The sequence below is a fragment of the Solea senegalensis genome, unplaced genomic scaffold (assembly GCF_019176455.1).
Source record: "Solea senegalensis isolate Sse05_10M unplaced genomic scaffold, IFAPA_SoseM_1 scf7180000016417, whole genome shotgun sequence".
Taxonomy (NCBI): domain Eukaryota; kingdom Metazoa; phylum Chordata; class Actinopteri; order Pleuronectiformes; family Soleidae; genus Solea; species Solea senegalensis.
This window is the reverse complement of record NW_025321774.1, coordinates 1-10,000: the sequence shown is the minus strand read 5'-3', so window position 1 is coordinate 10,000 and position 10,000 is coordinate 1. Positions and strand designations below refer to the sequence as shown.

Here is a 10,000-nt window from a genome sequence, read left to right as displayed (position 1 = left end):
GCAGTGGATCAACAACTCCTGTGTGTGTGTGTGTGTGTGTGTGTGTGTGTGACGTTAAAATCACTGCTGTTCTCTATGAGCTTTGGTGTGGGAGAGTGAGTGCTTTACTAACTTCAGTTTCCTGTCTCACCGTGAGTTAAAGACGTAGATATAAAGACGTCTTCTGTTATGTCTTTGTCTGGGTGTAGGGGGCGCTCACAGCAGACACTGATAATGACACAAACAAACCTCCTGCCACCAGTCCTGACTCTCCGAGCTGGATGGCGACTCCGAAGCCGCCCAGCTTCACCGGGGCCGAGTTTTCTTTGGACGCCAGCAGGACACAGTGAGGCTGAGGACGAGAAGACCAAGACAGACGGGTGAGTTCCTGTTTGCTTGTTTTCTCTTTCGCTAATGAAAGAGGGACTCTCTCTCTCTTTTATAAATAACAAGAATCACATGTGCGACAGGACACGCCCCAACCATCAGCCACTGTGACCACACACACACACACACACACACCCTTCTATATTAATTCTGGTTCCATTCCATTCCAGGCTTAGATCAGGCACAGTTGTGTTCTTGTTCAAATGTATCATGAAGGTCACTTTGAAGCTGCTTTTTGTTGTTTTTTAAAAAAACAACAGAAACACATCTCCAGTGTTTTCTGTTTGATTGTAGGAATATTAATAAAGATAAATGATGTGTTTACTGTCACACTCTAATCACGACGTGTTTCTGGCTTTTAATTTGTTTTCATGCAGATTGTTAAAAACTTATGCCAGGTTTAGCAAGTTTTCAATTTTGTTTCCATGTATTTTTTATTTTTAGTCTATTGAAAAACAACGTGAACTAAAATACTCACACTCACACACCTTATGGTCAAAAATGTCCTCATTGAAACTCATTCAAACTGTGATTATTATTGAAGCAGAGGACGAGATGACACCCTGTGGTTATTTTTGGACAAGAGGACAAACTTTGTGGACCAAAGGACACACTTTTTGGACCAGAAGAGACGCAGTGGTTATTTCTGGACCAGAAGACAAACTTTTTGGACCAGATGATAAACGTTTTGGACCAGAAGAGACACAGTGGTTATATTGGACCAGAATACAAAGTTGTTGGACCAGATGACACACTCTGAGGTTGTTTCTGGAGTGTCTTCTTGCTGCTGTCAGCAGATTCTTGTATATTGTTCCAGAGTAAAGAATCGCGGTGTGGAGACAGAAGCAGAGACGCTCTGAGCTCAGCTCTGTCCTTCCTCTCCGTTTCTCAAGAGGAAGACACGACGACCGCACACTGCTGCTGCACACATGTCCACCAACCCAGTGACAAGCAGACGGGGGACGAGTAACAATAGCGAAAGACTCAGATCTGTTTTTAAAAAGGGAAAATACCAGAGCGAGTGTGTATGTGTGTGTGTGTGTGTGTGTGTGTGCAGTAAGCTCATTTTTCTTGCACTTCTTCTTCACAAAGTTTTCATAGATTTCACAGACGAGGTAAGAGCTTTGACTCATTCTCTTCAGATGTTGTTGATTAAATCTGACGTAGAAACCCGTGAACGACAGATTATATATATATATATATATATGTGTATATATGTGTATATATGTGTATATATATATGTTGTGATTGATTTAGAAGAAAAGAATAATCCAACACAATGGCTGAATTCTTGATGTCAAAACTTGAAAAATCGCCAATTTCAGTTGACTGTGATCAGATATCGCAGACTGACGCTGACGCAGATACAATATCTAGTCTTCAAATCAGTCGATTCAGGACTCTGGAGACTGATACCAATGTTGATATTTGGGGTTTTAAAGATATGGCACAAAAGGGACCCAAAAAACATCACCCGTGACCCACCTGTGGCCCCGACCCAGACTTTGGGAACCACTGTTTTAAACTTAAATGTGTTAGTTTCTCAGAGGAAAAATAAAAGCGTAAAATCCAACACGATCGCTGAACTCTTGAAAAATCGCCCTTTGGTCAGAGATCGCAGACTAAAGCTGACACAAACCTGTGACAGTGACTCAAATGTTGTCTCTGCAGAGCTGAAGATCAGATAAACCACCATGACTGAGACGAACTCCACCTCCTCCTCCTCCTCCTCTGAGTCTCTCTGCGTGGATTATGGAGCTCTGCAGATCCTGCTGGCGGTTCTCTACTCCATCATCTTTGTCCTGGGTCTGGTCGGGAACGTGGTCGCCCTTGGCGTCTTCTTCTGCGTTCGTGTGAAGAAGAACTCGGTGCGCGTGTTCCTCATCAACGTGGCCTTCGCGGACCTGCTGCTGGTGACGTGTCTCCCGTTCAGGATCCTCTACCACAGCCGAGGGAACATGTGGGACCTGGACCCGGTCCTGTGTACTGTGGTGGGAAACGTCTTCTACATGAACATGTACATCAGCGTCACGCTGCTGGGGCTGATCAGTGTGGATCGATACATGAAGATCCATCGTACCGCTGGAGTCCAGCACAGACTGAAGTCCACAAAGTGGACCAGTGCTTTGTGTGCTCTCGTCTGGATCACGTCCATCACTATTGGGTCAACGCTTATGATTTCAAAGAGTGACATGTCACAGTCCAACAGGTCAGCCTCAAAACCCATTGTTGTCTCACTGTTAGACTTTTCCAAGTTTGTAAACCACTCACTCTCCCACACCAAAGTCCATAGAGGAAATCACTGATTTTAGCTTGTGGGGTCACAGGAGCTGCTGGTCTCCTGCTGCCTCCGTGTGGTAACTTTGTGTCTTTGAGGATAATCAGAATGAAGACTTTCACATGCCATCCATCCATTTTCTCCATTTTTATCCGAGGTCGGGTCACGGGGGTAACAGCTTGAGCAGAGAAGCCCAGATTTGCCTCTCCCTGGCCACTTCGTTCAGCTCTTCCGGCGGATCCCAAGGCATTCCCAGGCCAACCGAGAGTCTCTCCAGCGAGCCCTGGGTCTTCCCTGGGGCCTATTCCAGTGGGACATGCCCGGGACCTCACCACGGAGGTGTCCATCCAGGTGCCCGGGCCACATCATCTGGCCCCTCTCAATGCGGAAGAGTAGCGGCTCTACTCTGAGCCTGTCCCGGATGACTGAGCTTCTCACCCAGACACCCTGCAGAGGGAACCCATTTCGGCCACTTGTATCAGTGGTCTCGTTCTTTCAGTCACTCCCCACAGCTCGAGAGCATAGGTGAGTATAGAAACGTAGATCAACCAGTAAATTGTCTTCACCATGACAGACAGACAGACGATGCAGAGCCCGCATTTCTGCAGATGCCGCACTAATCCATCTCCCGCTCCATTTTTCAAGCTCTGACGTCAGTCGTACAGGGACTGAATGGCCCTTATCAAGGGTTCCGTTGCCCCATACTCCTGGAGCCCTCCCCACAGGACTCCCTGAGGGACACAATCAAATGCGTTCTCAAAGTCCACAGGACACATGTAGACTCTTCGGGCGAACTTCCATGCACCCTCCAGGACCCTGCCAAGAGTGTAGAGCTGGTCCACTGTTCCACGACCAGGACAAAAACCACACTGCTCATCTTGAATCCTCACTCTGAGGTTCGACTGTCCAACGGACCCTCCTCTCCAGGACCCTCACATAGATCTTACCTGGGAGGCTGAGGAGTGTGACACCCCTGCAGTTGGCACACATCCTCCGGTCCCCCTTGTTAAAGAGAGGGACCACCACCCCGGTCTGCCAATCCCGAGGCACAGCCCCCAATGTCCACACAATGTTGCAGAGAGGCGTAAACCAAGACAGTCCTACAACATCCAGAGCTTTAAGGAACTCTGGGCGGATCTGCTTCCCCCTCCCGAGTCGCCTGATCGTTGACCAGAAACTGGTTTTCTTTCTGGGGTTTGGTGTGGGAGAGTGAGTGGTTTATAAACGTCAGTTTCCTGTTGGAAAAGTCCGTCTCACAGTGAGATAAAGATGTGATCATGTTCTTCAAATATCGTTGACTTAAACTGACCTAGTTTATTTTATTGAATTAGCCTTCTATTTAGTTGCTGAACAGAGGTGTTTGTTGTCTCCAGGTGTTTCCACTATAAGCAGCTACATCACGCCAAGTGGAGAGCCTACATCAACATTAGCATGCTGGTCGTGTTCTGGCTCGTCTTCTTCGGTCTGGTGGTGTCTTACGGCAAAATCGCCACCAGTCTTCTGAGGAGGTCGCAGGACAAACCGGATCTGCCCAACGTGGCTCATTACGGTCGGACTGCCAGGAAGTCCTTCTTCGTCCTCTTCCTCTTCACCGTGTGTTTTGTGCCGTATCACTTAGTCCGAGGCTTCTACATCATGACGCAGATCACGGACATGCCGTGTTACTGGATCGGCGTGGTCGACAAAGCCAACGAGGTGGCGCTGCTGCTGTCGGCACTGAACAGCTGCCTGGATCCTGTCATGTACTTCCTGTTGTCGTCGTCGGTGAGGAAGGAAGTGACACGTCTGCTGAGCGACGTGTGTCGGGTATGGGACGCGGTGGCGGTCGTGAGCGGGAGCAGCTCCACCGCTGAGAACGACAGCCGGAACGTCGCAGAACAGAGAGAACTCAGGCAGACGTCTGTCCCGCCGGGTCAGAACAGAAACAGAAGCAGTGACTGTAACCACGGTAACCGCAGCAGCAGTCACATGACATTTTCACCTCATTACTGATGTAAAAACCTCAGAAAATAAAATTCATCATTAACCATTTAACGTCTCTGAGTCTTGGAATTTCACGTTTTTCAGCAGCAACTTTATAATCATCTTTTTTGTCTATCTACAGTCTTTGAATTAGTCTGTACAGGACTCCAAGATAAAGAGACACAGAGAGAGAGACAAAGAGAGACAGAGAGAGACAGAGAGAGAGACAGAGAGAGACAGAGAGAGAGGGTGAAGCCTCTGAATACAAAGCTTTCCTTTAGTGGAACAACAGCACCACACGGAGGCAAAAGACATACACACAGGGATGAAGGAGATGATGTTTCAGAAGAGAATAGATTAACAGTAGATTTAGCGTAGATTAACAGCAGATTAAGAGTAGATTAACACTACAACAACAGTAGATTTAGAGTAGATTAACAGCAGATTAAGAGTAGATTAACACTACAACAACAGTAGATTAACAGCAGATTAAGAGTAGTAGATTAAGAGTAGATTAACACTACAACAACAGTAGATTAACAGCAGATTAAGAGTAGATTAACACTACAACAACAGTAGATTTAGAGTAGATTAACAGCAGATTAAGAGTAGATTAACACTACAACAACAGTAGATTTAGAGTAAATCAACAGTAGATTAACAGTAAATTATTGGACCAGCACACATCCCCCACACACGACCACTGGGCGTGAGTGTTTCCTCCTGCTAGATTAAACGTCAGATTAACGCTTCTTTGACAGGTTTGCTAAAAGAGGAAGTGGAGACAGAAAAAGACAGAAGTCAGAGCTGCTGCTGCTGATCACACGTGAGTTCCTCTGCTTTCACAAACTTTATTCACTCATCGACTCATTTGAAATGTTTGATTGTGATGTCAGAGAACTATCAGGTGTTTTCACGTTTAACCGCGAGAACACAGAGCATGAGCGCGTTTGATCGCACACGTTACACGCGGCGATGACAACGTCAACATCTCTGATCCTTTTTTTCTGCACAACCTAAAACTTTAGAAACACACCTGAGCAAAAAGTCCTCAACGTGTTCCAGTATTACCAAGATCTTCAGAATAAATCAACAAATCCTAGCTTTGTGTGAATATGTGACTACGTGTTTTATTCTGTGGACACTGAGGGTTAAAGACTTCACTGTGGCTAAAGAATAGATCCTGGACCCGGTCTGGGTTTGGACAGAAACACTGACGATGATCGTCAGGTTCAGACATGAACACAAATGACTGTCACAAGTTATTTTGGTGCGTTTAAATGTCGAATCCTGAATATCTCTTAGCAACAAAACAAATGATCCAATGATCTAATCTCACCTCTGACAGATGACACCATGAAGTGAGCGAGGGACGAGAACATGGACTGAAGATAATCTGATCTTTAGCCACAAAAGACTCAAATCTACGTTAAACGTCTTTATCTCACTGTGACACAGACCTTTAGAAACCACTCACTCTCCCACACCAAAGCTCACAGAGAAAAGCAGTGATGCTCCTCTGCTGCCTCGTGTGGTCACTCTGTGTCACTGACGTCAATTCAAATGTAGGATTTTCAAAGCCAAAGTGACAAAATCAGACATTTAAACTCAGTGATGGAGCAACTGTGTGTGTGTGTGTTTGTGTGTACTTGTGTTTGTGTGTGTGTGTACTTGTGTTTGTGTGTGTGTGTTTGTGTGTATTAGTGTGTGTGTGTGTGTGTTTGTGTACTTGTGTGTGTGTGTGTGTGTTTGTGTGTATTAGTGTGTGTTTGTGTGTGTGTGTGTGTGTGTGTTGTGTGTGTTTGTGTGTGTGTATGTGTTTGTGTGTGTGTGTGTTGTGTGTATTTGTGTGTGTGTGTTTGTGTACTGTGTTTGTGTGTGTGTGTTTGTGTGTATTAGTGTGTGTTTGTGTGTGTGTGTGTTTGTGTGTACTTGTGTGTGTGTGTGTGTGTGTGTGTGTGTAGTGTGTGTTTGTGTGTGTGTGTTTGTGTGTGTGTGTACTTGTGTTTGTGTTTGTGAGTGTGTTTGTTTGTGTGTGTACTTGTGTTTGTGTGTGTGTGTGTGTTTGTGTGTGTTTGTTTGTGTGTGTACTTGTGTTTGTGTGTGTGTGAGTGTGTTTGTGTTTGTGTGTATTTGTGTGTGTGTTGTGTGTGTGTGTGTGTGTGTGTGTGTTTGGTGTGGGAGTGTGTTTGTGTGTGTGTGTGTGTTGTGTGTTTGGTGTGTGTGTGTGTGTTTGTGTGTTTGTGTGTTTGTGTGTGTTTGGTGTGTGTGTGTGTGTGTGTGTGTGTGTTTGGTGTGTTTGTGTGTGTGTTTGGTGTGTGTTGTGTGTGTTTGGTGTGTTTGTGTGTGTGTGTGTGTGTGTGTGTGTGTGTGTGTGTGTGTGTGTGTGTGTGTGTGTGTTTGGTGTGTGAGTGTGTGTGTTGTATAAAGTCACAACAATGCACTGTCCCTTTAAAACATTTGTCCTCCGTCTTCTCTCTCACAGATGAAATGGATTTCCCGCCTGTAAACACGTCCGTCTCCTCGTCTCTTCTGTCCCTCTGTCCGTCTGTCGCCACACGTCTCCTCCTCCCCTCGGCGTACGCCCTCCTCTTCGTCACCGCTCTCCCGGGAAACGCCCTCTCTCTGTGGGTGTTCCTCCGCCGCATCGCCACCATGTCGCCCACCCACGTCTACCTGTGCCACCTGAGCGTGTCCAACCTGCTGCTGTCCACCACTGCGCCCTTCCTCGCCGCGTACTACGCGCGGGGCTGGGCGTGGACGCTGCACGGCGTCCTCTGTCAGCTGGTGCTGCACGGCGTCACGCCGGTGCTTCACATCAACGTCTACATCAGCATCATGATCCTCACGTGGGTGGCGCTCAGCCGCTTCGCCGCGCTCATCCGACACACGCACGCCGACAGGCCCAGCGCGTGTGCCACCCTGCTGCCGCGAGCCTTCTTCACCCGCCTCACAGAGGCGGCGTTCGCCAGCCGCGTGTGCGTCACGGTGTGGGCGGTGGCGGTGGGAGGCGTCGTACCCGTGACCGTTTACTACTCTGTGAACGAGGGGAGGAGCGGCGAGAGGGCAGAGTGTGCGGAGGTGTGCTATAACCCCGTGCTGGAGATAGGGGGCAGTGTGAGCAGCATGATGGTGGTGCCCGTGAGCGTCTTCTTCGTGTGTTACCTGCTGGTGATGCTGTCCTACATGACGGTGCTGAGTCACATCAGACGCTCCCGCCGCAGCACGCACGTCACCACCTCCAAACGTCTGCTGAGTCGAGTGCTGCGCAACATCGTGGTCATCCAGGTGACGCCCACAAAACTTCATTATACTGTACACGATACATGTGTTCATGTTCATGCTCTCACACACACACACACACACACACACAGGAGCTGCTGATCCACTGCTGCTGACTTCAAATGTCTGACTTTTGTGAATTCGGCTTTTGAAAAACTTTGTTCAGATTTAGTTAAATGACACAAAGTGACCACACGAGGCAGCAGAGGACCAGCAGCTCCTGTGTCCCTGTGAGCTAAAATCACTGGTTTTCTCTATGAGGTTTGGTGTGGGAGAGCTTTTTGGCTCCTCGAACCATGACTCAGCGTATTTCAGACCAGCCCTATCACATGTAAGACCTGACCATGACTCAGCATTTCTTGCTCCAGTGGTCCTGTCCGTGTGTAAGACCTGACCATGACTCAGCGTATTTCGGACCAGCCGTATCATATGTAAGACCTGCGTATTTCGGACCAGCCGTATCATATGTAAGACCTGACCATGACTCAGCGTTTCTCTCTCAGGCGGTCCTGTCCGTGTGCAAGGCCTGACCATGACTCAGCGGATTTGGACCAGCGGTATCATATGTAAGAGACCATGACTCAGCGTTTCTCTCTCTCGGTCCACACCGACTCCAGCGTTTCTCTCTCGGTCTATCGTGTGTAAAGACCTGACCATGACTCAGTATTCAGACCAACGTATCATATGAACCAGCCATGACTCGGCGTTTCTCTCTCTCTCAGAGGTCCTGACCATGACTCAGCGTTTCTCTCAGAAGCCCGGTCCTGTCCGTGTAGACCATGACTCAGCGTTTCTCTCTCAGGCGGTCCTGTCCGTGTGTAAGACCTGACCATGACTCAGCGTTTCTCTCTCAGGTGGTCCTGTCCGTGTGTCTGCTGCCGTATCACATCTTCAGACCCATCTTCATGTCAGTGACTCATCATCAGGATCCACCAACGTTTTCGCCGAGCGCCAGCATCTGCGACGACTGTCATCCCATGTCCGTCTTGGTGGAGGTGACCGCCACTGTGCTGACTCAGCAGATTTGCCAGTGTGTAACAGCGACACTGACGTGTGTGTGTGTGTGTGTGTGTGTGCTGCAGGTGAAGAACGCTCTGTTTCTCCTGGCTCTGCTCAGAGGCTCCACTGACCCCGTCATGTACGTCCTGCTCGACAAGATCTTCCGTCACCAAACCTTCAAACTCTTGCGATGTAACTGGGGCAACAGCGGCGGCGACAATGATGGCAAACCGGCGCGGTGTTTAGTGACAGGAAGTGCTGGTCTGTGGTCAGATCAGCAGGTGGAGGGAACCATAGCAACAGCTACAGGGGACTTAAGTCAGGGAAGTTTTCTGTAGATAAACAATCTGCTCTATAAATGTATGTGCATATATACGTAAATGCATCTATAGATATATACCTATATCTATATCTTTAGATTTATATATCTATATATCTACATATATAGATTTATATATCTATATATCTACATATATATCTATATCTATAGATTTATAGATATATAAATCTATAGCTATAGATATATATCTATAGATATAGATATATATCTATATCTATAGATTTATATATCTATATATCTACATATATAGATTTATATATCTATATATCTGTAGATATATAGATATATAAATCTATATCTATAGATTTATGTATCTATATATCTACATATATATAGAAACAGACAGGAAGTCATTTATTATTATTATTACAATATATATTATACATACTATTGTAATAAAAACTATTATTATCTTTATAGTCATGTTGTTGTTATACACTCTGTCCACTAGAGGGCAGATGTGCAGCAGCTTCCTACCTTGACGTCTCTGTGGATGACGTTGTTGTCATGGCAATAACGCAGAGCCTCCAGGATCTGTCTCATGTAGTGACTGAGGACGGACACACACACACACACACACACACACAATCTTTGTTTGTTTGTGCTTTAAATAAAGAAAAATAAAAACACAGAGCAGATAAAGTCTCAGTTTTCTTTACCTGGCCACAGCTTCACTGTAGACAAAGCCAGCGTCTGCTCTTTTAACGATCTCAAAACACAGGTCTGCACCATCCATGCTGGAGAGAGAGAGAGGGAGAGAGAGAGAGAGGGAG

At 46.8% G+C, this 10,000-nt stretch overlaps 3 protein-coding genes across 4 annotated transcripts in view; 2 read left to right on the top strand and 1 right to left on the bottom strand.

The window, feature by feature from the left end:
* Nucleotides 1–9,982, bottom strand: part of LOC122763072 (peripheral plasma membrane protein CASK-like) — a 13,357-nt gene extending 3,375 nt beyond the window's left edge. The window contains exons 1-3 of the mRNA XM_044018181.1: nucleotides 9,887–9,982; nucleotides 9,705–9,777; nucleotides 229–331 (exon numbers count right to left, since the gene is read on the bottom strand). Coding sequence (XP_043874116.1) covers nucleotides 229–331; nucleotides 9,705–9,777; nucleotides 9,887–9,963 — 253 coding nt within the window. The 5' untranslated portion in view covers nucleotides 9,964–9,982. The remainder of the gene's footprint in view (nucleotides 1–228; nucleotides 332–9,704; nucleotides 9,778–9,886) is intronic.
* LOC122763071 (probable G-protein coupled receptor 34) lies at nucleotides 278–4,675 on the top strand. Of its 2 annotated transcripts, none has more exons than XM_044018180.1 (3): nucleotides 278–359; nucleotides 2,038–2,575; nucleotides 4,018–4,675. In XM_044018180.1, exons 2-3 carry the CDS (start codon nucleotides 2,061–2,063, stop codon nucleotides 4,634–4,636), a joined length of 1,134 nt encoding a protein of 377 aa, XP_043874115.1. In that variant the 5' UTR covers nucleotides 278–359; nucleotides 2,038–2,060; the 3' UTR covers nucleotides 4,637–4,675. The 2 variants fall into 2 exon arrangements, with proteins under 2 accessions (XP_043874115.1, XP_043874114.1); XM_044018179.1 differs by lacking the exon at nucleotides 278–359 and adding an exon at nucleotides 1,424–1,481.
* Nucleotides 5,412–9,267, top strand: LOC122763070 (probable G-protein coupled receptor 82). Its single transcript, XM_044018178.1, has 4 exons — nucleotides 5,412–5,432; nucleotides 7,092–7,894; nucleotides 8,743–8,883; nucleotides 8,971–9,267. The coding sequence occupies exons 2-4, from the start codon at nucleotides 7,097–7,099 to the stop codon at nucleotides 9,223–9,225; spliced, it is 1,194 nt and encodes a 397-aa protein (XP_043874113.1). The 5' UTR covers nucleotides 5,412–5,432; nucleotides 7,092–7,096; the 3' UTR covers nucleotides 9,226–9,267.
* Nucleotides 9,983–10,000: the final 18 nt, after the last annotated feature.

Bases quoted from the DNA above. Each gene is read 5' to 3' on its own strand.
- LOC122763071 (XM_044018180.1), top strand. From the start codon at position 2,061: ATGACTGAGACGAACTCCACCTCCTCCTCCTCCTCCTCTGAGTCTCTC. The intron at 2,576-4,017 runs GTCAGCCTCAAA...TGTTGTCTCCAG, and splicing joins GACATGTCACAGTCCAACAG to GTGTTTCCACTATAAGCAGC.
- LOC122763070 (XM_044018178.1), top strand. From the start codon at position 7,097: ATGGATTTCCCGCCTGTAAACACGTCCGTCTCCTCGTCTCTTCTGTCC. The intron at 7,895-8,742 runs GTGACGCCCACA...TTTCTCTCTCAG, and splicing joins GCAACATCGTGGTCATCCAG to GTGGTCCTGTCCGTGTGTCT. The intron at 8,884-8,970 runs GTGACCGCCACT...TGTGTGCTGCAG, and splicing joins CCATGTCCGTCTTGGTGGAG to GTGAAGAACGCTCTGTTTCT.